The sequence below is a fragment of the Urocitellus parryii genome, chromosome 5, assembly GCF_045843805.1.
Source record: "Urocitellus parryii isolate mUroPar1 chromosome 5, mUroPar1.hap1, whole genome shotgun sequence".
NCBI lineage: Eukaryota > Metazoa > Chordata > Mammalia > Rodentia > Sciuridae > Urocitellus > Urocitellus parryii.
In genome coordinates, this window is record NC_135535.1 from 7,139,934 (window position 1) to 7,167,271 (window position 27,338).

The 27,338-nt window shown below is 47.7% G+C and overlaps 1 protein-coding gene across 1 annotated transcript in view; it reads right to left on the reverse strand.

Moving 5' to 3' along the window:
- Positions 1–1,252: 1,252 nt before the first annotated feature.
- Srebf2 (sterol regulatory element binding transcription factor 2) overlaps positions 1,253–27,338 on the reverse strand; it is a 57,477-nt gene continuing 31,391 nt past the window's right edge. The window contains exons 8-19 of the mRNA XM_026405918.2: positions 27,047–27,239; positions 26,181–26,362; positions 23,861–24,137; positions 21,221–21,390; positions 12,941–13,109; positions 10,932–11,049; positions 10,110–10,219; positions 9,023–9,155; positions 7,366–7,534; positions 5,738–5,923; positions 3,228–3,339; positions 1,253–2,893 (exon numbers count right to left, since the gene is read on the reverse strand). Coding sequence (XP_026261703.1) covers positions 2,673–2,893; positions 3,228–3,339; positions 5,738–5,923; positions 7,366–7,534; positions 9,023–9,155; positions 10,110–10,219; positions 10,932–11,049; positions 12,941–13,109; positions 21,221–21,390; positions 23,861–24,137; positions 26,181–26,362; positions 27,047–27,239 — 2,040 coding nt within the window. The 3' untranslated portion in view covers positions 1,253–2,672. The remainder of the gene's footprint in view (positions 2,894–3,227; positions 3,340–5,737; positions 5,924–7,365; positions 7,535–9,022; positions 9,156–10,109; positions 10,220–10,931; positions 11,050–12,940; positions 13,110–21,220; positions 21,391–23,860; positions 24,138–26,180; positions 26,363–27,046; positions 27,240–27,338) is intronic.

Here is a 27,338-nt window from a genome sequence, read left to right on the forward strand (position 1 = left end):
CATGGGAGGCCTGGTCTTAGGCCCCCACCTATTGGAAGCTGTTGAAGAAATCAAGGCCTAGAAGTTCCAGGACAGAGTCCAGAGCCCATGGTCCTGCCAGCAGTAAGGATCTCCAGGCCTGTCGGGGGAGACTTGGGGTAGGGAGACAGGGGGCTAGGGTACTCCATCCCACAGCTGTGTGTGTGTGTGGGGGGGCAGGTGCTGAGTTTTGGAACCTGCTGAGACTCACAAAAGGCTCAGGTTCCTGAGCACACAGGCCACCCACCATGGTGACACAGGCCCTGGCTGGGTGGGGCTGGGAGGCAGGCACAATCCTTCCCCCTCATTCTCAGTCTCAAGGAGCCTCTATCTCCATCCTGCTAGTCAGGCTACAGCTGTTGGCAGTGACCACTACTGGATATGCTGACCCTGTAACTCTGGACAGGACCTGCTGCAGCTGGACCTTCCTGGCTGCTGTACTCCTTTAGACAGTGTGGCCTGCTGCGACTGCCCTTCAGGAAAGGGTATGGCTCATAGCTGTTTCTTAGGTCAGGGGAACAGGGCCCAGCTTTGGACTGCAGTTAAGCTCCAGGCTCATTTCCACGACTTCCCTGACTCCACCTTCAAGATCCAATCCATCCATCCCAATGCTTCTCGTGGCCTTGGCCCTGGCCTCTCACTGGTCTGGCACAAGGTATGATGTGTTACATCATTCGAACCTGGCCCACAAGCTTATGGGACTACTGAAGGCAGGGATGGGCAACCCTTTTCTCTACCCATGGAAGTGGGGGTTGAGAGGCCAGTTCCCTCCTTAGGTGGATCCACTACTGGACCCAGCTGAGAAGTGCAGGAGCTGGACTCAGGTCTGACTTGCAGGCCAGTGAGCCATTTCAGAGGGCCACTGCCTTCAGGGAAGGGCAAACAAAGGAGGGGCCTATCCATTGGGAACCTCCCGCCTCCAGGTCCCAAAGAACTGTTGTCAGCCAACCCAGCTGTACATCCAGGGTACCTGGATACAGTGACCCCAGCAATACTTCCCAGAACCCTTTAATCCCAGGCCTTGGACCATTCTTAGAGCATATACCAGGCTCTGGAAGAAAGGGGACAGGCATGCTGGCAGGCAAGGAAGGTCTTCGACTGGAGATGGCAAGCTGGCCTTCTTCCCTGGCCCACTGTCAGCGGAGCCATGCAGCCAATTGGCAGTCATTAAGCAGTCACACTACAGACCCTCATACACCTTGTGCTAGGTGGTACCAATCTGTGTTTATTGAATAACCTAGGTCCAGGACATGGTGAGTGATTTGACATCAAGGAAGCCATAGGTGTATCCCCCTTTTCAGTGAAAAACAAACCCCTCCCACCCCTAACAATGAGAAAAGGCACAGTATATACACATGACACAAAGGCCCAGCTGCCCAAGTGGGCAGGGTCCATAAATTATAGTGACAGTGGGGGAAGGGCAGGAGATAGAAAGGGGGCTGGGGTCCAAGCATATGAGGGGCCCTGCTGTGTGCACTCCCTAGCTGTGTTGGGGCTCCTGCCTATCCTGCCCCAACCAGCTTGAAGGGATGAGAAGCAAGGGAGGGGTCCGCTCAGTCTCTCAGGAGGCCCTGGGGAAATAGTGTCTCCAGGGACACCCTAAGCCAGGGGATCTAGAAAAGGACTTTTCTTCCTAGGAGTCCCATCAAGGCAAGGAACCTTGTTCCTAACACCCACCCCCAAAGGAGGAGCTTGCCACTGGGGCTTGGGGCTGGTCCCTGCCACCCTGACTTATTTTCAAGACAAGAATTAGGGATAAAAATATACTATGGAGGTAGGAGTTAGGGTGGGGGTAGGAAGGAACTAAGGAATCATGTTGAAGACCCCTGGTCCCCAGGCCTAACAGGCGGCTTTGTCCCTTCCAGTCCTCTGGGCCCACCCTGAGCTTGGGCTGGCATCCCAGGGGGTAAGGGAGTGGGAAGGAACAGGACAATTAAATAAGATACCATTTATTTTTTAAAAAATTAAAAAATAATGCCAACATTATTTCATCCATCCCCAGGCCAACCCCTGCCTCCCACCCACCTCCCCAAGGCTGGGTTCCCCTCCTTCCCTGGCTGTCCCGCATAATGACGAGAAAACAATGAACTGGCTTAGTCAGGCACAGGGGAGGGAATGCAAACCCAGGGAAAGAAATAAAAGATGCCACAGCAACTTTGCCCTGCATCACGGCAGCCCCAAGCACAAAGATATAAAAACATTCGTATAAAAAGGGGGAGGGGCATGCTGGGCACTATGCTGAGGGCAAAGTGCTCTCTGGTGCCCAGAGACCTCGTCCCCTAGAGAGAAAGCCTGATAAAAAACAAGGAAGCAGAAAGGGGAGATGTTCGGAGTCTTGGGACTGGAGGCGTGGGTTTGGCAGTGTCCCCTGCTGCTTTCAACTGAAGGGACACCCCCATTTCTGCCTCACAGCCTCTCCTCTCAGCCAGCTAGGGCCTGGACCACAGGTGTCTACTGACAGCAGCCCAGGGGCTCTCTGGCCTGAGGTGGTCCAAAAGCCTCAGCAGGTAGACAGCTCAGAGGACAAGGCTCACCTCCAGCTCAGAGGGAGGAGGGCAAAGGACAGAGGGAAGAGGAAGACAGGGCCTGAGAGAGAGGATGAGCCTGGGAGAAAGAGACTGAGAGAAGTGGAGGGAGGTGGGCTGAGCCTGTGGTCAGGAGGCGGCAATGGCAGTGCCGCCTCCCAGCTTGACAATCATCTGCTGGCAGTCACTGCAGGAGCGCCGGTCGCCCACCTTCTCCAGCGTGCGGGCAGCCTCAGCCAGCAGCACAGCCCGCTGGCCCGGGGAGGAGAGGAAGGAGAGAGGAAGGTGGCGGCAAGCCAGAAGGATGGCGGTAGCCCGCTCTCGCTGGCCAGGCCAGGCGTCCACCTCTCCTGTGGGAACGAGAACATGTAGGTGCTGTTCAGGGGATTTCCACACTCACTGATTGGAACCCCATGCTCATGTGAGGTGAGCACGCTCCCTAGCTCACACATGGGGAGTTAACCTGCCTGGTGCTGTAAAGCTAAGGCCTGTGGGGACAGAACCTGTGGTCTCCCACCCCCTGCTCCTGTGCTGGAACTCCATGCCCAGCCTCCCAGCACATCCAGTCCATTCTGGGGATCCTTTCATTCTCACACCACTGATGGGGCTCAGAGGTGTCAGAGTGCACCCTGCCAGGTGCTGGAACTGGGCTGGGCTGGGCTGCCCCCCCCCCCCAAGACTCACCATGCTTGGTGTTCTGAGTGGTGCGCCGCCGCAGGCTGTGCTCCAGCAGCTGGTGGGTGCGGGTAGGGCTGGCTCCTGCCATTAAGCGCACAGTGGCTTCATGCAGGAACACCTGGAGAGTAAGGAGGGACACACAGTCAAGCCCTGGGTTCTTGCTTCTCCAGGCCCTAGTGGACACCTCTCCCTGAGCCATTTCATCTGGCACCTGATGATCTTTCCCTCTCCTCTCCATGCCACCCTATTTTGCTCACCCCTGAAAGCAACCTCTCTTGTCCCCAAGCTAAATCAGAAACTTGGATGAACAGCAGGAAAGAGGAACAGAGCAAAAGCAAAAGTAGGAATAAGAGATAAGCAAGAGGAACAGTGCCCGGACACTCCCTCTGGGGCTCTAAGAACAAGTAGCCTGGGTGAAGCCTCAAGGTCCCCAGATGCTGCCTCCAGCCTGACAGACAAAAGGACAAGGCAGGTGGGGATGGAAGGGGTGAAGGGGACAGCTGAGCTGGTAGCAAGTTTGTGTCCTGTTTCCTTCTATTTCTTCAGAAAGGAAGAGACCAGAGATTTCCAGGTATAAGTTTGCATCACTTAGATAAATAGGAACACTACACAAGGAGGGCAAGTCTAGGTCTCTGATTTCTTTCATTCTTTTTGAACACACAGTATCTTTATTATTTATTTAATGTGTGCTGAGGATCGAACCTGTGCCTCACACATGCAAGGCAAGTGCTTTACCACTGAGCCACACAAACTTGATACCAGCTCAAACTTGAACCCAGCCCTTGGTCTCTAATTTCTTAAAATCCCAGCTTTTCTTTTATGCCTCATATCTCATCTTTGGAGCTGCTAGGTGGCAATGGGGAGCCACTGAAGTCTCCTCAGCATGAAGAGGTGAATGGACAGAATATTCTAGAGGAGGCCTTTAATGCCAGCCATGCTGTGAGCAGACCAGAGGGTTGGCCAGAATGAGTCCCACAAGGCACTTTGGGTGTCATCCAGATCCCAGGGCCACTTCTCTTTTCCACAGTAAGAACTGGTTCTCTGGTGATTATATTTTGTCTGCTGTGTCTGTCTTGGTTTGCTACACACAGTGGCCAATGTGACCCTGTAAGGGTGTCCCAGCACCTTAGGATAAGGAGTACCCTTCATGGCTGCAGCCTCATTTGGAGACCTTCTCCTTGTCTGCGCTCTTCTAATAAAGTACATTCCCCTGTCCCTGACACTTCAGGGTCTCTCTTTAAAAAAAAAAAGAAAAGAAAAGAAAAAAGGGTTTTTTTGGTGCTACTCGTGATTGAACCAGGAGTGTTCTATCTCACTGAGCTATATCTCCAACCTTTTTATTTTTTATTTTGAGACAGAGCTCACTAAATTGCTGAGGCTGGCCTCAAATTTGCAATCCTCCTGCCTCAGCCTCTTGTATTGCTGGGATTACAGGTGTGAGTCACCATACCTAACTTGTCACTCAGATTTTTAGAAAATAATTCAGCTGAGTGGCTGTCCTTTCCCATTTGTATATTAACATGCATATGTGTGAGACAGAAAGTGTGAGTAAGTGGGGAACTGACTGTGAGAGACAAAAAGAAAATTTCTCTTGCCTTACAACTTCTTTTCAGGTGGTCTATGCCAATTTCATTTCTTATCAAAATAAACAATTCCTTGTTTTTTCCCCCCCTGCCATTTCCCTCCCTGCCAAAAAAAGTATTCAGATAAAAATATGTTGATTCCAACGTAAAGAATGTTTGAGGTGAGGAATATGCCAATTACCTTGGTCTGATTATTACATATTAAACAGATATACTGAAATATCATTCTATGCCCAGTAAATATCTAGTTACTATGTGTTAATTAAAATATATTTTTAAAATGTTTAATATAAGCCAGGTGTGGTGGCATGTGACTGTAGTACTAGCTACTTAGGAGGCTGAGGCAGGCAGGTTGCTTGAACCCAGGAGATTGAAGTCAGCCTGGGCAACATAGTGAGACCCCATCTCTGAAAACCAAGAACAAAAAATGTCTAATACTATACTCTAATTAGCAATAAAAATCAACAAGGAAATGACTCGAGTCCAGCAAGCTCAGTTGTACAACTGTCCTCAGAGACTCCTCTCAGAGCGGGTAGTCAGTGCCAAGCGGGGATCACATGGAGAAAGTTAGAGAGCAGAAATGAAGCCCCCAGTGGCTCAGAAAAAAAGGATTAAAATGAACTTCTTTTTAAATGTGGTTCTAGGGAGATTCTATCACTCTGACAACCAGTTATGAAAGTCGGGACAGACCCCATGTGGCCAGGACCAGGAGCCCCCCATCTGCTTCCCTGCTCTCTTAAGTCCTCCCGCCTGGTGTCTAACTGGTGAGGTATGACTCAATGGGCTGCCCCTGTCCAGGGATAAGAGTGTGGTTGCTCCATGCTGCGTTTCAGGGCTGGGCACAGTAGGTACTCAACAGTGAGTGCTGAACAAAGGAACACAGGGCACCCAGCCCACCCAATCTGCCCACCACCCCCAGCTTCTATGCCTTACCTTGCGGTACGCTGGGCGGAAGCTGTGTGCCAGCCTGCGCAGGCTTCCTAGGTCCCTCTGGAAGCCAGCCAGCTCAGCACCTGATGCATGGTAGGTCTCACCCAGGGCCTGGCTGACCCCTGCTTGCTTTTGCCAGAGTGCTGTCCGCAGTGACAGTAATAGGTCGCAGGTCAGCAGCTGGACCACCTGTGGAATGAGCATAGAGAGAGGAGATGGGTGACTGGCTTATGCCTACACAAGGATCCTGGTACCAATCGGGCCCACCCTTAGTCTGGCACTCAGCACAGTGCAGGGGATCACATGGAGAAAGTTAGTTAGGCAGCATAAATGAAGCTCAGAAAAAAGGATTACAGTGAACTTCTTTTAAAATGTGGTTCTAAGGAGATTCTGTCACTCTGACAACCAGTTATGAAAGCCAGAGCAGCCCCCATGTGGGAGAGAAGAGCTGGTGGCAGCCTTAGTCCTGAGGTAGAGCTTTCTCTCCATTCTTCAAGTGGGAAAGCTGAGTCTCTGAAAGGGGAAGTGGCTGATACAAGGGACAACACAGCACAGGCAGGTGATAGGGGCAGGAATAAAACCCTGTGGGTCTGAGGGCACAGGTCCTCCACCTCAAGGAAGCCCCCATGGCTGGCCTGGAGGCTGAGAGGCCAGGGTGCCAAGGTCTTCCATCTCCAGAGGAATCCAGAGTCCATCTGAAGTGGCAGCAGAGTCCCAGAGTGGACTCTGCTTGGCTGAGACCAGTTCTCTCAGGAAGACATACACTAAGGGAGACCAACAGAGAGCCCAGCAGTGCCTCCTGATCCTGCCTTTGGTCTTAGGTCCTTTGTGCACAATGCCTGTCCTGTCGGGCTCACACTGTCCTGGCTTCACCCCAATGCCCAGGCCCACTGGAAATCTTTAACTTGAGGTGCTAGCCAAGCCACCTGGAACCAACCCCCAGTTGGCAGCTGCTGACCCTCCAGGATGCTCCTCATTGTGCCACACGTTTCCCAGGGGAGCAGATGATGTCAGCTGCTGTCACACTCCTACCCTCCTCTGTGTCCCAGGATCCTTCCACAAGTCTTCTAACAAGGATCCCTTCCCCAAGTAACAGGGCCTTGTCAGGGCACGTGGGAGTCTCTCGCGGGCCGAGCAGGCCTCTGGGATGCACTGTGGAAACATTGCACGAGTACCGCCAGAACATGCAATGCAACTACAATGCACCACAGCTGCCCGCCAGGAGGTGTGCGGCCACCGCAGAGGCGCAGGGTGGTCAGCTGGCTCAGGGTGCTGGCCTGAGGGTAGGGGCCCGCTCAAAGGCTATCAGCAGAGCTGGGAAGTAGCACAAGTTGCCTGGAGCAAGTGCAGAGCCCTGGCCAGATGCAGTTCACCTGGGGCTTACAGAGACGTGTGTGCCAGCAGGATCTGGGGTTCGGGGAACCTAGGAGAGGTGCAGGTGCAAACATGCTTGTCCCAGCAATCAAAAATGGCATCCACCCAGGAAAACAGGCCACATTTTGGGAAATGGGGCTGCTAGTATGGTTTCTGTCTCTTGGGACAGCCCAATATACTGGGCAAGCTTGGAGTGGGGGGAAGCATTCATATAGACCTCTGGGCGCCTCCCAGAGGCCAGCTAAGATCCTACTCACGTGGTTGAGGGCAGGGTCAGCAGTGGCCCCACTGACATTGAGGCTGCTCCATAGGTGGCCACTGGCCCTCTCGCAATGACAGAAGGAATTCTGCTGCCCATCTGCCTTCCCAGAGAGTGAGGCATGCATGGCTCTGCAGGTGTGGAAGATGGCCTTCACCAGGGGGCTCCTGCAGCAGTGACAGGGAGGAGAGAGGCAGGTCAGGGTGGTACCTGGGGAACAGGCAGAGTTCAGGCTGATGACTACCACACCCCATATCACTATGACACATGGGTTTGTCACTGCAACGCTGCCATACAGTTCCTGCCAGCTCTAGATCTGAAACGCCAGCTCTGAACTAGGTCAGCCCCTCCCCACCAAAATCTGATGCTGGAAGATTCTGGAGGCCTAAGTGTGACCGCCAGATGCTGCCACTAAGAAGCTACCTAAGACAGGAATGCAAGTAACCTGTGCCTAGTTTCCTTATCCATAAAGTGGCCACAATACTGCTTGCCACTACCTATGGTGACACACGGTACTGGCCCCATTATTTTGTACCTGTTCTCTAAGGACAGTTCCTCTCAAAGGCTGGTATTAAAGTCTCAGGAGAAACCTAGCAGGCTGGGGAGAGGGTGGGGAGTGGGAAGCTCCCCACAGCATCACTGCTCCAAAGAGCACAGGGAGCCAGGGGGACTTGTCGGGATGCCCACAGGGGCAGGGATGCCCACGAAGGTGCCTTAGCTCTCTGCTGAAGTTCTGCAGTTTATAAGTAAAGTGACGAGACAACCTATCTGGTGAGTGACCAGAGGCACACTTGTGGATGTGCTAATGTAGGGCTGGTATGGGGTTGGGTGCTTACTTCCCAGGGGGCTTGAAATGGGGCCACACAACAAAACTGGGGTATTAGACCTACTTTAGGGAATATAGGGCTCAACCCTGCTCATACCACTTTTTTCAACTCCCTCCTGTGCTCCTGGTTAAGTCTGCTTGGCAGGAAATGTGCCAGCCTTGGTTCTCCAGACAGGACCCCACGGGGCTTTTCTGTCTTGGAGCATTTTACAGTCACTCTCAGGAGCACTCAGATCTAATCAGAAACAGCCAGAGCGTCGGCAGGCAGGGCTGCCCATCACTAAGGGCCAAATGACCCCAAGGTGCAGACATGAGTTTCAGAGGAATGTCAAAAGCTCTCTGGTTGTGCTATAGGCCTTTTAGTTATAGAAGGCTGACAGGGCTGATGGGGGTGGAGAGGGCTGAAAGGAACCTGGAAATAATGTCGGAGCCCACACGAGCTTCAGCGAGATGCTGGCTTCCCCGCAGTGGCCACGCCACACAGCACTGCTGCTCACTACGCAGTTTCTGATTTTGCCAGGAAGCAGTCTGCTTTCTCTCCTCCAGCCTGTGGCAGCAGGGAGATGGTCCCAGAAACAGTACTAGTAGCTGATTGGGACAGTCACCGAGCTGTGCAGAGCACAACACTCACACTGGGACTCACACAACACTCACTCTGCCCTGCTGGGACAGCCGCCTCTCTGCGGTGCTCTGCTCCTTCTGCAGCTCCCCGTCTATCATACTTCTGATTGCTCAGCTCACTGTGGCTGCCTGGAACTGCTCCCTCCTACTAACCCACACAAGATCCTCCTGGAGAAAAGCAGGTGAGTAGCCAAGTAGCCTTACGTACTCAGTCACTTCCAGGGCCTTGGGGACATGCTCTACTTCAGTAAAATGCGCACGCACAGCTGCATCGTCTCCCTGGAGCCAGCTAATAGCCATAGTGATTGCGGACGTCCACCACCGGCAGATGATGTCTGGACCTAGAGGGAGCAGCAGGAAACACTCCAGTGCCCACAGGAGCTCGGCACAGCTCAGTGGCTGTTCCTACATGGTGCATAGCATCTTTACCTATGCGATGGATAGGGGCCCCAGGGCTGCCCTTGCCCATGATTCTGGCAAGAATGTCAATCAGCACTCCTAGTAACATAGTATTCCCATTTTTGGCAATCTCTCAAGAAAATTGGCTTAGTGAAGTTTAACAAAGATTTTCACTATTGTGTTATTTTTAAATAAAGAGTTGGACACAACCTAAACTTCCAAGAGCCATAAAGACTGGTGTCTTCGAATCAACCAAGAGTAGCAGGTTTACTTTAGAATATTTCATATCTTTTCCTCTCTGAGCTTCAGTGTTTTCAACCTCAAAATTATGATACCAGTGATTTTACAAAGCCAAAAGAGATGCTGCGTCAGAGAAAAGGTGTAAAAACACACCTTCTTCTAAACTCTAAAGTACAGAAAGGCTGCAGGTCTGTAGTCATGCTACTTGTGGTGGCTACTTTTCTGGGATTCTTCCCTCCCTAGGGAGAGTGGGCAGGGGGTAGTTTGGTACCTCCATCCCCCAGTGGTCACAGAAGTCTGAGAGGTGGCAATAATGCACTAGCACCCACATGGCAGTTTAAGGAAAGAAGAATGCCCTGTGTCAATTCTGTCAGTTAGGCTGCTCTCCTACACTCAAGGCAACGGGAAGCCAGAGTGATGGAGATGTCAGCATGGAGTGTAAGGACCAGCCTCGGGGCTACTGTGCGCCCTGGTGCCTGGACCACTTGCTGCTTATTCCGTATCTGGGAATCACCCAGCCAGGGCTTGAGATAAAAACCTGGGACCAGAGAAGACACTTGAGTGTACACTCATACTAACTCCAGGCACAGAGAGAAGGGATGGGCAGGAATGAATTAAGTACCCACAGGACTTTAGAGCCACCTGCAGATGCTCACCAAGGGCTGACTTGAGCACAGAGCTGCTGGAGAATGGAGGGGTCACAAACCCCACAGAGTCCACGAAAGAATGAAGCAATTTCAGGTATTCTAGAGCGCTTGAGAATTCACTAAAAAGAAAAGAAAGGATCCCATGTACATCAAAACATACACAGAGAACACTCCTGACCTGGCTGTTCAGCTCTACAGCTCTAAGACCCAGGGGCTCTTTCTGGCCCCTCCTCCCCACCATTATGGGCACTTGGTGCTCTGCCATGGATGCCCTTCCCTATTCCACAGGCCAGCCTTCCTCTTTCTCCCCTCCCCAGCAACCCTGACTCCTCCCCTCAAGGCCTGATTCCACTGTCTTGTCCTCCCTGAAGTTTTGTCTCTCCCTGGCAGATCTGTCCCCTCCCTCCCTCTTGAAATACACTCGGTCAGGACCTGGACTTTGTATGAGAGTGACTTTGGCACCTCTCTGCCTCCCAGGTCTTATTTTATAAAGGAAAAGCTGTGTTCGGTAACTATGTAAGAGCTAAAAATTGCCAGGCATGATCACTGAGGGGCTGAGTCCCCAAGATGTCCATCTAGTGGCATCTGCCTTCTGCTAAGTTCTGCACATACCAGTTCTATTCCCCCTCAACAGGCCACTGCCTTGATTAACTTGCTCCAACAAACTGGCTCCACTTGTAAAGGGGTGGGTAAGAGGAGCAAAAGGGATGGATGTACTTGGTCTAGAAAAAAGGCAAGTCAGCTCACAGAGGCCTCCATTTTTGAAAAATAAAGACAAAAGAATCATTCTATTTCCTGGCCTGTCAGCAGGGGGTGGCCTAGGGACTTTACCAGGTCTCCTCTTCCTGGTCTCCAGCTTTCTTCTTGGCCTGAGGTTTCACCAAGGACTCCACAGCTTGCTCTAGTAGGTTCTTGCAGAAGGCCTGATGGACCTGGGCAATGGGGTCAGCTGAATAAAAGCAAGAAGGATTAAATGGGTCTCATATAGGAGCCTTTTTGGTGCCAAGAGTTTTGCTGGCTGGCAGAGGACACAAGTGGATGTTTAGCATGTGTGAGGCCCTGGGTTCTATCCCAGCACACCCCCCACACACACCAAAAAAGGGTCTTATTTAGAAGCACTTTGTTTTTACAGAGGAGAGGACAGGGAGAGGACCCCAAGAAACAGCTGTGTCCTGTACTAGGGATCAAATCCTTCTTCCCAACCAAACCCAAAAACTACCCTGCTAAATAGCCACAAGGTAGGGAAGGAAGTCAACCCAGACTGAAGAGCCCAAGACTACACGTAGAAACTATATGTTTAAAGTTTATGAGGGGGGCTGGGGATGTGGCTCAAGCGGTAGCGCGCTCGCCTGGCATGCGTGTGGCCCGGGTTCGATCCTCAGCACCACATACCAACAAAGATATTGTGTCCGCCGAGAAATAAAAAATAAATATTAAAAAAAAAATTCTCTCTCTCTCTCTCTCTCTCTCTCTCTCTCTCTCTCTCTCTCTCCTCTCTCACTCTCTCTTTAAAAAAAAAATAAAATAAAAAAAATAAAGTTTATGAGGGGAGGACCTGGAGGATGGCTGTGTGTGTGTGTGTGTGTGTATGCGCGCTATATCTCTTAGTACTGTGCTCAGAACTTCAAAGTTGGATCTATAAGGGGACAGCTGAAAGCCTTGTCAAAAATAATAAAAAAAGGAAAGGCAGACACTACCTAAGAGGCGGTCTCTTCTTGTGGTTTGAGAGAACAGCTAGCCAAGGAATAAAAGGTGGTGGCAGTGGCTGCAGAGCTCCTGACAATGAGGAACACACTCTTGTTTTCCCAGAGCCTTGTCATGGAAACTGTCTGGCAATGTTCTGGCCAAGCTGACTAGACAAGGGACCTTGCAATGCTCACTTTAGCTGAATATCACCGATAAGCCCCTTTACTGGAAAGCTCACATCATGGCATCATTGGCCTCTCCTCTCCTCATAAGTGGCAAACAGGGGCCCTAATCTGACCAAGGAAAAGGAACATTTATGATCATTTTCTGGGTGACAAGGCCAAGGACTAAAAGAGGCACAGAAACCTGTGCAAAGTCTTTGCTAGACAGTCACCAGTGGGAAGGGGGTTGGAAGACTTAGAATTGCTTTTGCTTTTATCCTTCACTCTTTGGTGTTGAGCATAATTCTTATATTGAGCAATTTAAAAAAAAAAAAGGACGGCAAACACCTCCAAATATTTGACAGCCCTCCTATACCTGCAGAGCATGCCTCCACTCCTCACAGGCCCCATTCAAAGGGGAAAGTGCAACAGAAAGCAGAAAGCCACCAAGCACTCAAGGTCTGAGCACATCCCAAAGAGCCTCTGCAGCTCCAAGGCCAGGCGAGTCAACTCCAATCACTATCAAATGCCAGAGACAGAAAGCCTGCATCTCCTTTCAATGCCTGGAGCCCTGTTCCTGTCACCACTCTGAGCACTTGATGACTGCCTGCTGCCTATTGTTCCCCAACTGCTCCATATATGTCTGTCTGCTTTCCCAATGGGACAGAAGACCCGGAGGCCAGGGAACTGCAAGCCCCAAACATCCTTTGTATCTCCAAAGTGCCCAGGACAAGGGCTAAGAAAACAGTTGGTACTTAATCAAAACTTATCATATGTGACATTGTAATGTGAGGACAACAGGCTTTGACTGAGAAAGCGAGCTGTACGCCTGGCTCAGTCATAGATGGCCTCTGATCAGGCATGGAACAAAACAAAACAAAACAAAAAAACAACAACACTGTATAAGACTGAGACCAACGCTGCACAGGAACCTGCAGTAGGGGTTGCTCCCATGGCCATCTCCAATTCTGATGGCACTGAAGGTCCTCTTACCTGGGTTCCTCTCAGCGCAGTACAGACTCTCCTTGGCTGCTGCCTTCACTGACCAGCTGCGCTCCATGAAAAACTTCTGGCCCAGTGGGTGGCAGAGCCAGCGCAGGGAGTCAGGGACGGCGCTGCGCTCAGGGCCACACAGATTCTGGGCACGACTGAGGAAGTAGTTCTATGGAAGAACAAAAAGCAGAGGTGACACCAAGGTAGCAGAATGCTGTCTGCAGCCATTATGCGATCATCTGGAAACCTGATAGTGGAGGATGGCTAAGGGGAATGTCAGGAAAGGGGATCATGAGTATCTAGAAGTGAAGCCCACCATGGAAACTAGGGCAAGTGACAATTCTGGGGAGCTTGCCAGCATAGGCAGGAGGGAATGGCCCAAGGCACACATGGCCCCGCTGCATCCTGTCCTGCAGGGCCTGTTTAACCCTTATGGAACCTAGTTCTTTCCTGCTAGCACTCAATCTGTAGAGCAGCGTGTGAGGGTTGTTTACTGAAGGGTCTCAGAGGTCACCTGCTTGTACTCACTCTCTGCCCTTGGAGTACCTGGCTTGGTACTCCAAGCCCATGATCCTAGGACTTTTTCTCATGTCATTTTAATTATATATCTTTTAGAGTATTTTAAGGCAGAAATCATATTCTGCTTTGACTAATTTTTCATCTCCTTTACCTTTGAGTATAAAGGGTATGAACAGTACCAGGCCCAGATCCAGCTGTCACTATCACAGCAGACAGCTCTGGAGTGAAGGGACAGTGGAGGTTCATCCAGGACCTTGTAGGCATGTGTGCACTACAAGGACAGCTCCTTTAGAAGGCCCCAGGCCTTCCTTGCATGAGCCCCAGGAAGCACGAGACTTTGAAAACCTCTTTGCTGGGTTATTCAAACTGCTAGCGTCCCAATCTCCTTTTCTACTTGCCATGATAATAGCATTCCAGAGCCCCAGTGACCAAACTGCAGGGATAATGCTGTCTGTCACAGGTTTTTGAAAGTTCTGTCATTTTTGGTGTGAGGATATCTTTAGTCTGTATGTGTGTGGCACTGGGGGTTGAGCTGCATCTCAGTCCTCTTTATTTTGGGACCGGTCTAAGTTGCCAGGCTGTCCTTGAGCTTGTGATCTTCTTGACTAAGGCTCCCGAGTAGCTGGAATTACAGGCGTGCACCATGACTGGCAGGTGATGACATCTTTACTTAAACTCTTATGATTTCCGACCTGTAAAACTACTTAACACAGGCCAAAGCACAGGCAGATCCAGGAGCCCAGAGAGGGGGCTGCTGGGACATCGCCCCAGGACTTCCCCATTCCACTTCAGTCGCTGCCTCCACAAGGAAGCCAGTGGCCTCATGGTCTGGTTTAGTCTGATGGTTCTGACCTTTACTGGGCTCTAAGCAGCCATCAGCTAATGCAAGAGCTTCAGAAGACTTGAATGCCAGGGTCAGAAATAGCATGGCCAAAGTGCAGCCACTCAAGGACACAGATGGAAAAGACTGCCTCTCTCAGGGGAACTTGGAGATGGCTGCGTGTATCAGAGAAAACTAAGATTCTCATAGCAACTTATGGGATGAGGGGAACATGTCACTTAAATTTCTAAAACAGAGGGCCAGTGGTATTGTCTTTCTTCCTCTGTGCTGACCAGTTTTAAGCAGAGAATATTGGAGAGAAAATGTAGAGGAATCTTCTGTGATCCTCAACAAAGTGCCAACTGAATCTCAGCTGGTAACTGAACAGTAGGAGAACTGTAGCTGAGCAGTGGCAACACTGGACAGGGTGAGACTCCAGTGCCTCTTAAGTCCCAATGTCTTCTAACAGCTGACTCCAATCTCTCCCAAGAACAGCTTGTTCCAAGGCCCAATCAGGAAGGGAATGTGGTGCTTGCTTCAGGGGAAACCAAGATCCACCTGATCCCTCAGAAGGGCCCCAATGTCACACATGGAAGCAAAAAAACGAAGCCTGGTCAGGTTGTATGGCAAGAGGAACCCACAGAGACCATTAAGAAACTCATTCAGTTGAAATATACTTTAAAACTGAATTATTAAAAAAGAAAAACTTGGGCTGGGGATGTGGCTCAGGCGGTAGCGCGCTCGCCTGGCATGCGTGCGGCCCGGGTTCGATCCTCAGCACCACATACCAACAAAGATGTTGTGTCTGCCGAGAACTAAAAAATAAATATTAAAAATTCTCTCTCTCTCTCCTCTCTCTCTCTCTCTCTCTCTTTAAAAAAAAAAAAAAAAGAAAAACTTTACTTATAACAAATCTCAGTGGAGGGGGAGCTTGATTTTAGTGGTTTGAAGTAATAAGAAATATAAATCTTGGATAGGCACACACAGTCTGGCTTCTGTAAGGGAAATTGAGGAAATAACTTGTTACTCTTTTAATTTTCTTGGCATTATAGTTCTCTGATGATTTTCCTAAAAAAATCTTTTAAAAATTTTCCTATATTTTATAGACATTGGAATTCTTTCCTAAGCAGAGGCCCAAACTGTTTAGGTCCTTGGCACTACCCAGGACTCCTAGCCAGTCCCAATTCCAGGTGTTTGTGCCTCATCACCCCATGTGGCTAACCATGCAGTTCTCAAATTGTGTGTCATGACATTCTGAAGAGACACAGCAAAGGCTCAAGGGAGCCAAGTAAAAAAAATTTTTTTTTTTTTTGAGAGAGAGAGAGAGAATTTTTTAATATTTAGTTTTTAGTTTTCGGTGGACACAACATCTTTATTTTATTTTTGTGGAGGATCGAACCCAGCGCCCTGCACATGCCAGGCGAGTTGCACTACTGCTTGAGCCACATCTCCAGCCCCCAAGTGAAATTTTTGAGGGAAATAACAATGCTCAACATCAGTTGGATATAGTGTAAACTACTAGATTGAGGTAGTTCACCGTGTCAAAGTGAGACTATATTACCTTCCTTTAAATGACATCATATTTTGGTGAATCTGAAGTTTTAGAGGTTACTGTGATAAAGAAGCAAGAATTAGAGCTGGGGTTGTGGCTCAGTGGTAGAGCACTTGCCTAAGTATGTGTGAGGCACTCGGTTCGAAGAAAGAAAGAAAGAAAGAGAGAGAGAGAGAGAGAGAGAGAGAGAGAGAGAGAGGGGGGGGGGGAGGGAGGGAAGGAAAGAGAGAGAGAAAGAAAGAGAGAGAGAGAGAGAAAGAGAAAGAAAGAAAGAAAGAAAGAGAAAGAAAGAAAGAAAGAAAGAAAGAAAAGAAAGAAAGAAAGAAAGAAAGAAAGAAAGAAAGAAAGAAAGAAAGAAAGAAAGAAAGAAAGAAAGAAAGAAAGAAAAGAAAAGAAAAGAAACAAGAACTGCCTGGGCACAGTGGTTCATGCCTTAATCCCAATTACTTGAGAGGCTGAGGCAGAAGGATCACAAGTTCAAGGCCAACCCAGCAACTTGTGCATGCAAAGCAAGCATTCTTCCAACAGAGCTATATCCCCAGCCCCAACCTCAGCAACTTAGCGAGATCCTGTCTCAAAATAAAAAATTAAAAGGGTTGGGATGTAGCTCAGTGGTAAAGTACTCCAGGGCTCAATCTCTAGTATTTAAGGATAAAAAGAAAAAATACAGAAAACCATTGTGGAACAGAAAATGCAGGTGGTGGTGCCTAATCTGATTCTGAGGATTCAGAGATGGCAGGGCTCAATTTACAAAGGCATCCTATTATAAGTAATCATGATTATTAAGAATCAAAAATAGGGCTAGGGTTGTGGCTCAGTGGTAGAGTGCTGGCCTAGCATGCATGAGGCATTGAGTTTGATCCTCAGCACCACATAAAAATAAAATAAATAAAATAAAGATATTGTGTCCACCTAAAACTAAAAACTAAATATTAATTTCATGTGTGAATTTTTTTTTTCAAATGGGTACTGACCTATTAAGATATAAATACCTATTTAGGATGTTCCAACTATTGATAACAGAACTAAACTACTACCACTGTATTTAAAAAAAAAAAATCAGACACATGATGCCATGAATCTAAACCTCTGGTCTAAACATTTTCAGAGGCTGGCTAGCCCTCCACCTGCCCCCAGTGCCTGGCTCATTTGGGCTCATTTGTTAGCTGAGTCTATCTCACCAACTCAAACCATCTTCCTTCTGGATCTTTATTTTAAGAAAGTATCTGGGTCTCTTTAATTTACCCCTCCCAAAGGAACTAAACAGAAAGGGCCAGTTACCTTAGAAATAGATGGTAGTTGTTCTCCTTCCCCATCTTACTGAATATATGCAAATTGGGCAACACTACTAAAATTCCGAATACTTATCCTTTGACCCATCATCATCAACATCATCATCTTTAGAGATTCAGTCTGAGGAAGCTCTTATAGAGGTGGGTGAAGACAATATAAGGAGATGCTCCCTGAAACCCAGTGCGTAACAGCAAATGCGGGAAATGATCCAAATGTCCTTTAGCAGCACCAAGTATCTCTGCAGAAGAAGACCACTACAAAGAACGATGACCAAGCTGGGTGCGGTGGCACTTGCCTATAATCCCAGCAGCTCAAGAGGCTGAGGCCCTAAGCAACTCAGTGAGACCCTATCTCTAAATAAAAAATAAAAAGGACTGAGAATGTGACTCAGTGGTTAAACGCCCTTGGGTTCCATCCCCAGTACCCCCCCCCCAAAAAAAAAAAAGACCAAGATCTATCATTAGGTTGAAAAAAAGCAAGTGGCAAAACAAGGTTATTGTATAATTATGTTAAATAAATCACAATGTATACATACATTAGTATGTGCAGTGAAAAAATTCTAAGAAAATATACACTAAATTATTCACTGCTTGTCAGGCATACAAAATGTTTTCTGGGGGCTCATGGTCAGGGGCATTTTTCTTTATTTGAGATAGGGTCTTGCTATATTGCCCAGGCTGGTCTTGAACTCCTGGGCTCAAGTAATCCTCCTGCCTTGGCACATACCATTGTACCTGGCTTTTAGGGATAATCTGTATGGTATTTTTGAGATGACTAGCTGATTGCAAAATTTATATGGCAAAAAGAAGAGCAAAAAATTGTCACTAAAGCTGGAGGACTGATATGTCTAGATAATAAGACCAACTAGGAAACCAAGCCTTTAGGGCTGTGTGGTAGATTCATATTTCCCAGAAAGCTGTCCCGAAACTGACCCACCGCTTTTGGACACTAGATTTATGAAAAAAAGGCGTCATACTCACTGAGAGAGAGAGAGAGAGAGAGAGAGAGAAAATTTTTTAATATTTATTTTTTAGTTTTTGGTGGACACAACATCTTCATTTTTATGGGGTACTGAGGATCAAACCCAGCGCCCCGCGCATGCCAGGTGAGCGCGCTTCCACTTGAGCCATACCCTGAGCCCTGCAGTGGAGTTTTGTTTTGTTTTGTTTTTTTGGTGGTGCTGGGGGTTGAATCCACAGCCCTATGCATGCAAGACTTGCACTCCACCAACTGACCTATATTCCCCAGCCTGATTTTTTTTTTAAATAACAACAACAAATAATATATGTATTGGGTCAGTTAAACATCTATATAAAAAATCAATTCCAGTGGATCAGGGATTTGTAATGTGAAAAGCAAAAAACACAGCTTATAGTAGACGCCACAGGAGAATATTTTCATGACTCTGACACAGCAAAGATTGGCTGAATAAAACAAAGCATCTAACTATAAAAGAAGACTAATAATCTAGATTTCAGAATACGCAAATAAGTCAGAGTGGGAGAAAACATCTGCAGAAGCATATATCCAAAAAAGGATCACATCTAGAATAAAGAAGTCCCATATCCACGAAAAGACAAATAGCACAAGTGAAAAAACAGGTAAGACTTAGTTGAATAGGGTTTTCACAAAGAGACTCTGCAATGAGATACACTAAAAGGACTAAGGAAGCCCCCCCCCCCCCCCCCCCGCCGACACTACCATGTATTTGGAGAGAGTGTGAAGGTGGAATTCAGGCATACCACTGGCACCATTTTAGAAATATGCATAATGTATGGCCCTGCAATACCTTTGCTCACAGCAGCACTATTCAGAAAACCTCAAACAGGAAGCAACTAAAAAATCCATCCACAATGAACAATCAGTGTAACAGTGTAAAGCAGTGAGAATGAAAACCTGCAACTCCATGCGACAACATGCATGACTCATACACCTGACAGTGAGCAAAGAAGCCAGACACAAAACAGTATGCCCTGCCTGCTCTCCTAATGCAAAGTTTACAAAGAGGCAAAATATCTGAGTGATCAGACATTTATCCTGGGCTGGGGGACTTGGAATGACTACAAGGGGAACTTTTGAGGTTGTTTCTTTGCCTTTTCCTTTTTTTTTTTTTTTTTTGCAAATATGTGTTGTAGATGGACCCAGTACCTTTGTTTTACTTGTTTATGTGGTGCTGGAGATTGAATCCAGTGCCTCATGCACGCTAGGCAAGTGCTCTACCACTGGGCCACTGAGCCACAACCCCAGCCCTTGAGGTTGTTTCTTGATCTGTCTGCTGGTTAAATGGGTTACTCTGTAAAATCACAACGGTGTAATTATGATTTGTGTACTTATCTACTTTCATATATTCCTCAATAAAAAATTTACAGAATGGGCTGGGGATGTGGCTCAAGCGGTAGCGCGCGCGCCTGGCATGCGTGCGGCCCGGATTCGATCCTCAGCACCACATACAAAGATGTTGTGTCTGCAGAAAACTAAAAAATAAATAAATAAATATTCAAAAAAAAAAATTAAAAAAAAAAAAATTTACAGAAGGCCTGGGGATAAGCTCAGTGGTAGAGCGCTTGCCTAGCAAGCTTAAGGCCATGTATTCAATGCCAAGTAATACCCCCCGCCAAAAAAAATAAAAATAAAAAAGCACAAAACCCAAAAACAATAGATTAAACTATGGTGGTAGAATTTACAATAGTGGTTAGCTTGAATGGGGTCAGGGAAATAGGAGAGGGCTTTGAAGGAAGCTTCTGAGGAAGCTGAGAATATTCTTTTTCATGATCTGGGTGGGTGGTTTTACACAGGTGAGTTCCTTTTGTGAAAATTCCTCAAGTTCAACTGTGTGCATTCTTCTCCAGGTATGTTGAACTTCAGTAAAATAAATGTCTTCAAAATATTTGGTGTGGGGGGGTGAGGGCCTAAAAATTACATGTGTAATTCGGCCCAGAGCATAAAGACAAACAAACAGCATAGGGGAGAGGCCTTCCTGGATTCATATTTCCCAGAAAGCTCACCTTTGACTTCCCCTAAGATCCAGTCAGGAGACCAGCATGCTCTTTAGGCAGCAGGTTAGTAATACCCCCCTCCAAAAAAAGCACAAAAAACAAAAACAATAAACTATGGTGGTGGGATTCACAATAGTGGTTAGCTTGAATGGGGGCAGTACTCATCCTTGCCCTGTTCTGAAGGCCTGACCCCTATCAGATTGTATGCTCCCCAAAGGACAGGGTAAAGGCTCTGCTCACTGTGGTATGTCTACTCTGGAAGTGCCCAACCCAGAGCAAGTGCCCAGTAAAGACTGCTAAATGAAGGATGTCTTGACCGTGGTCACAGAAACAGGGCTAAAACATGGAAAAGACCAGGTTTCTCTGGCCCTTGTCACCTTGACTATAGGTGTGAACTTCAGGAAACAGTGTTACCATAGGACATATGCCTGTTCATTCTCAGCTTATTGCCTCCATTACTGAGATATGGAAACGTGATAATTCTGTTTTGAACATAACTGAATGTGTTCAGCAGTCTACCCAAAGTGGGGCCCTGTGTAAAACAAGGCTAAAAGAAAGTCTGAGGTCAGCAGATGCTGTGAACTAGTTGATAACAAGGATCGGGAATTAGCCAGCTGTGAATGCCCATGCTGGCACCTTGCCAGGCATATTGGGAGACACTTGATAACCTCAGTTCCCACCCTAGTTCTGACATGAGCTCTTTGCAGACAAGCACTGCTTTTCGTTTCTGGATTCATAGTGCTGTGATCAATAAATGCCTTTTGTGTGCAGAAAATAACCAAAAAATATAACCAAAAGATTTCAAGTATGAGGAGTTGAATGTTAACCCCTGAGTACAGGCCACACAGGATCTCTGAAATAGTCTTCTTCCCTCAGGACACCAGAATGTCCTGCTTATATGGCATATGCCTATAAGGGCCAGGAGTGGAGGAATCTTGGTCTGTTTCATTTACTGCTATAAGTATTTGTGGAATGCGTGAGTCAATGAATACCTCTCCTTCAGATGGTAGATACCAGAGTGTTGGCCCATGCTGCTTTTTAGCTACTGGTTGGGGAAAGTGCTCAGCAGAGTTTTGTAGATGGAAATGAAGGGTACTCACAGCCAGGAAGCCGAGCTTGCCTCCATACCGCGTCTTGAGTCCCATGGCAGCTGTCAGATGGATCTCAACCAGCATGCTTGGTGGGATTTTCTCCTCTGCACACTCAGCCAAGTTCACAGCACACAAAGCCATGTGTACATCTGAACAGGCAGATCCTGCAGGAAGCTTCCCTAGGGCAGGCAGAAACAGACACTAATGTTGACAGATTTCCCAAACCAAACATTTCCCTACGTTCTGTAGCACAATCAGAGCAACAGTGGTTCCCGAGGAGAAAGGAGTTGAGTTTTGTGATCAAACAGGTCTGGACGGGACACCAGGCTCTGTGACTTACTAGCTGTGTGCTCTTGTCTACCTCACAAGGTGGCTGGGCACCTGGCTCTGTAAAATGTGAGTTGTCATGATTGCTGGTCATTTTATAGGACTCAGAGGCAATATTTTCCAAAACAATGTCAACGGCATGGCTACATTCTGCTGATACAGTACTGAGTCTCCTAACATTTCAGTGGAGGTAATGAAAACTTAAACAAACAAGAGCCCAAAGTTGATTTGAATTATAATATATAAGCACATATCCCACTGAAGAAGTAACAAAACTGAGCAATGATGGCCAGATGTGTGTGAGGTTGGTAGGTGGGAGGCCAGGAAAGGTCTACCTGTGAAAGCTGCACAACAACCCTCCTAGGGGCAGCCCTGAGGCTCGCTCATTTTTGCTTGCGTTGTTTTTCAAAGGCTGGGAAGAGGCAAAGTCAGGCCTCTGGACCTCACTTAGTTGTGTTCTTCCCACTTAAATCAGCACAGGAAACCTTCAGCCCTGTGATTCATAAAAATGTGTATTGACCTGGGGTGTCTGTCTCCCCCAATAGGCATTAAGCTTTCTCTTCAAGGGGAGAAGGGTAGAGTACAGTGGCAGCGTTCTGGAAACCATACTGTAGTCACCTGTCCCCTCAGTGCCTCCCACAGGCCCTAGTCTGGAGAATGCTCAGTGAATGTGGAGGGAATGAGTGATGTGAGGTTCTCCAGCTGAAATTCTCTAGAATTTGACAGCTAGTACAACAGTCTCCTGATCAGAAACCTGGGTGAGGGGTTTGTCGGTTCCAAAGACACTTGAAAGGCAAAGAAAAGAAGCAGGGGAGCTTTGCAAATAGGGATTTCTTAAAAACTGTATAACTGGCTCCACTCCTGGCCAGCCCTCTAGCCTAAGTGCCCAAGTCTGTTCCACTTCTGGCTAAAGCTCCTTGAAGTCAGCAGTGATTTCCAGCACCTTCCAAAATCTACAATTACTTTCTGACCCTCACCTTACTACTGGTGTAAGTCCCAGCAATAACTCACCCTCCTCTATCATCTCTGTCTTCGATCCCCAAGCCACACTTCTCAATCTTCCTCTGACCTGTGACTGCCCTTCGCAGGCAGTGTCCACTCGGACTCCCATGTTCTGCCTGTCTTACTGAGGATTCCTTCCAATGTCTTTTCTCATCAGCTCCCTTGTTTTCACTCTCTCCTGCAGGCCCAGAGTCCACTTTCTGTCCCAGGCTGCAGGTCCTGCAGGTCCAGCTACCTATAGTACAATTCCTGCCCATGTCTCACAGGCAAGTGTTCAAAACAAAGGGCATCGCCTCTTCCTGGGAAAACTGCTCTTCCTCTGGTTCCCTTCACCTTCATCAGTGGCATCACCATTCACCCAAACTCCAGAGCAACAAGCCAAGGAAACATCCTGGCTGGCTCCTTTCTGTATCTGTCACATCCACTGAATCCCCAAGCCCAGTGAATTTTACCTGCTAATTTTTTCTCCATCTGTGCTTTCAGCATTTCTCATCTTCAAGCTGCCTCAGTTCCTATTTGGCCTCTGTCTCTAGCCTTAATCCTCTCAGATCCAACCTCTCTCTGTCGCCAGGGAGAACTACTTCTACACAAGAAGCACCGATCGGATTGGGTCGTTATTTTCCAAATGCCCTTCAATGGATCCTACGGATACACTACAAGATTCCCCTACCTGCTGGAATTCAGATTCTTCCCATGCGGGCAGTGCCCTGCCCTCATGTCCTGGCTTTAGGACTACTGGAATATTGTCCTTAAGAGCTGACCTAGTGCGGGGCTTGGTGACTTCCCTCTGCCTGAAAGGCACACATTCTGCAGAGCTGCTGACCTAGGCATTCTTCCTGTAGAAGCCAAGGCTTTATAGCCATCCCCCACCCCACTAAGTCTTTCTTAATCCCCTCCTCCTTGTGCTAAGTCTACACTGAATTGTCATCCATCTGCAGGGCTGTCTGTGTCTCTATTAGAGCAGGAGCTTAATGAATAAAATAAATGATCATATTTCATGGATTCTAAGATGCCATTAATTTTAAGTCACATATTAATTTAAGTATCACTACCAGCTAATCCACAATGTGTCATTATTTATAAGATATATCAAAAGTATAAAGAGGTTTAAAAAAAAAGGGGGCAGTATAGAGAAGTTACTAGGAATAAAATGTGCAGCTTAGAGATGATAAACTACAGCTATGAATGAGGTGGAAAGTGAGTCTAAAAAAGCAATGTAAAGGGGGCTTCACTCAGGGTGGAGACCTGGCAAACTGGAGGAGATGGCACGGGGCACCTTGCAGCAAGCCATGCAGTAGTAGCTGGTAGCTTGTCACTCACCTGTGATGTGCAGCTGGTGCAGCCTATGATAGGCCAAGGCTGCATCACGCGCGCTGCTCTTAGCTTCGTCCTCAAAGCCAGCTGCAGTGGCAGGGGTCGCCCGCCAGCGCTGGAAAACTTTCTTGAGCAGCCAACGTACCAGGCGCAGCTTCTGCAGGCTATAGCGGATCACGTTCCAGGAGAGGCTACAAGCCAGGTCCAGGCGGGAGGTGGGTAGTGCCCGGCCCAAAACCGAAAGGCAGGTTTGTAAGTTGGCGGCAGCAGCTGCAAAATCTCCCTACAAAGCAGCAAGAGGGTGTATGATGACTGGCTTTGCTGTGGATTTTTTGTTTTAATAGACTCCTACTCTCCCAACTCCATTATTAGAATCTGTCCTCATTAAGGAAAATCTGGGAAACTTCGGAAAGCTACAAAAAAATTTATATGTGTATACACACACACATACAAAGGCACACACACGCGGCTAAATAAATAAATATATGCACACATATATACATATAAGTAAAAAGAAACTACCTGTAATCTCATTCCATATGGGGAAAAAAATCGCTGCTAACTTTTGAGATACTTCCTAGCCTTTGTACTAAACTGGACTGCAGTGTGTTCATCTTTTGAGTAAATGCTGGTCAGAGTTCCCCATACTAGCTTTTACATACAAGATGGTAACTCAAATTTAGATGAACGGCATTGCTCCTTTAGACTTTTGGGATCTCAAAAGCTACTGGTCCTCGGAGGCCAGTAGCAGCAGGCCCAGGGAGTCCGTGAGAAATGCAGACACTGGGGCCCTGCCCCAGACCTACTAAATCACAACCTCTGGTGTTGAGATGTCCAAATCTTATGCTGGTTGAAGTTTGAGACCTATGGTTTTAGGCAAACTCACGGCTGAACTACCCTAACCTGGGATCTCTTTGACAACCTGAGAGGGTCTAATGGAGAGTTCCTGGTGCTATATTAACATTGACGACCTCTCTCTACCCTCTCTCGGCCACGAGAAGCATTAGCGCAGAAGGTTTTTATAGGAAGCAGGATCCCCCCACTTCTTATGCTCTCTTTACCTAGAAGGTTGATTGTTCCTCAGACTCAGTTTTTGGTTCTTGCCCTTTCTGTCTCACTAATCCAGTTCTCCCCAAGCACCCTCTCGCAGCAGATGTGCAACTTCCCAAATACTTGGATCCTGACCCTTCTCAACCCCCACAGCCTGCCTCCTGGTCACTACTCACTCTACAAAGAACTTTCTCATATTTCCAAGCAACAAGGCCTAGAAAAAACACAAACATCTTCTAGCCTCTCCCACCTTTTGAGCCAACCTCACTACCACTTCCTTTGCATTTTACATCTCGCCTATTTTTCAAGAGTCCCCTAATTTGTTTCTTCAGTTCTGCTTTTCCTTTAAACTCTAGGCTCTTGTCTTCATTTCTTGCCTGGCCTATTTTTCAAGAGTCCCCTAATTTGTTTCTGTACATTTCATTTTTCCCTCCTCCAACTTACCCTTCATATAGCTGCCAGAACGACATCTGACAAACACAAACCTGAATCTGCCTCTAGGATACCCATCTTGGGAAATGGCTCCTCAAATCACATCTATATTTTAGGACCCACAGCCATGCCATGATTGACAGATCCAGGCTGGCCAATCAGATTCTCAATTGAAGGCACTGCAGCTTGCAGAAGTTTACAGGCTCAGTCAGGGTTTACTACCTGCTGAGGAATGTTCTGGTTCACATACCTCCTGAGAAGTTTACTTCTCCCTTCAATGCTTTGAGTTGCCACTGAATCCTTCCCCTAAACACCCTTTATTTATTTCAAATGAAAACTTTCAGCTAATTTTCCTGCTCAAAAACCTTCCCTGGTTTTCCAGAGAATTGGATATAAAGCCCTAAATCAGTTACTGGTCAAAGTTCTAATTTGAGCTTAAAATTAACCACAGTACTGGTTTTTGTCCTCATTCTCTGACACTTTGTACTCCAGACACACCCATAGAACTTGCCAATTTCCAAGTAGCCTGTGTATTCATGCTGTGTATATCAGCTGAGAAGGTCCTTCTGCCATGCCTGCCTATCCTTCTAGCCCTGGTCAGCCCCACCCACACCTCAGGTCCCCTCAGGCAGAACTCATCTCTTCAGCCCCAGATGCACTTTATTCTTCCTGTCATACCACAGACATCTTGTGTCCACAGCATGATCTACACATAGATACCCTCTCCTCTGAGTTACTACAGCAGCTGCCACAGGTCTTCATCTATGCTGGGGACTCAATATCAATCCCTGAATTCTTTGCCCAGCCGTGGGGATGAAGAGAAAAGGTGGATAATAGAACTCACTCTGGCAAGGTCCAGGTCCGCCTGCTTCCGATGCCTCCAGAAGGTGATTGAGGAACGGGAATGTGGCCGGATCACCGGCTCCCCATGGACCAGCAGTTTCACAAAGACACTCAGGACAATGACACCATTCACTAGCCACAGGAGGAGCGTTGGCATCATCCAGTCAAACCAGCCTCCAGAACCTAAAGAGGGGTATCTCAGCGGGCTTCTCATGGAACAGCCAGGCAACTAACATACCCCAGCAGTAAGACATCCAAGAAAGAGCCTTCTACCTCATTTTCAGAAGAAAGGGCAGACAATTTTATAGTCTAAATAGAAATTCTGTAGCCCTTGTCACCATGGAGCCACAAAAATCTTAGCCCAAAGGGTTAGGACATTGGTTTCAAAACCCAGGTTAAAAAAAAACAAAAACAAAAACACAGGGCTGGGGATGTGGCTCAAGAGGTAGTGCCCTCGCCTGGCATGCGTGGGGCGCTGGGTTCGATCCTCAGCACCACATAAAAATAAAATAAAGATGTTGTGTCCCCTGAAAACTGAAAAATAAATATTAAAAAAATTCTCTAAAAACAAAAAACAAACAAAAAAACACCACCAACTCCCCCAAATAGGCACTATCCCTGCCCTCCCACCTGCCCAACCCAGGGTAATTAGTGCAGTACAGGTTTCTGGTTTGTTTTGCTCTTTCTGACCGAACTTGGGTGTGCCTCGTTATCTCCACAGTATAGTTTATGCCAGTCCCCGTCAGAAGCAAGGAGCCCCCTACTCCTTCGCAGTCTGGTAGATATGTTATGTGGTTTATACACAGGACCCTTCTCTTGCCATAGCAGTACACTACACCCAGGTGGCATGAGGGGCCCCCTACCTACCTGATTCAAATGACAGTACACTACGGCCAGAGCCTGTGTACGGGTGCTGGTCGGAATCATGGGCCCCTCCCCATTGTAGGAGGGAAGTCAGAGGGTTAAAGGAGAGGCCCAGGAAAGTGAGGACACACAGCAGAATTCGAGAGCGGTCCACCATGCCAATCGCTACAGGAGGAGAGTCCGGTTCATCTTTGACCTTTAAAACAGGGCCTCAGGGTTGGAATACTGCATGGGCTTTTATAGCACTTTACTTTTATATATCATACAAGAGGGATCATACTGTGAGGTTTAAATT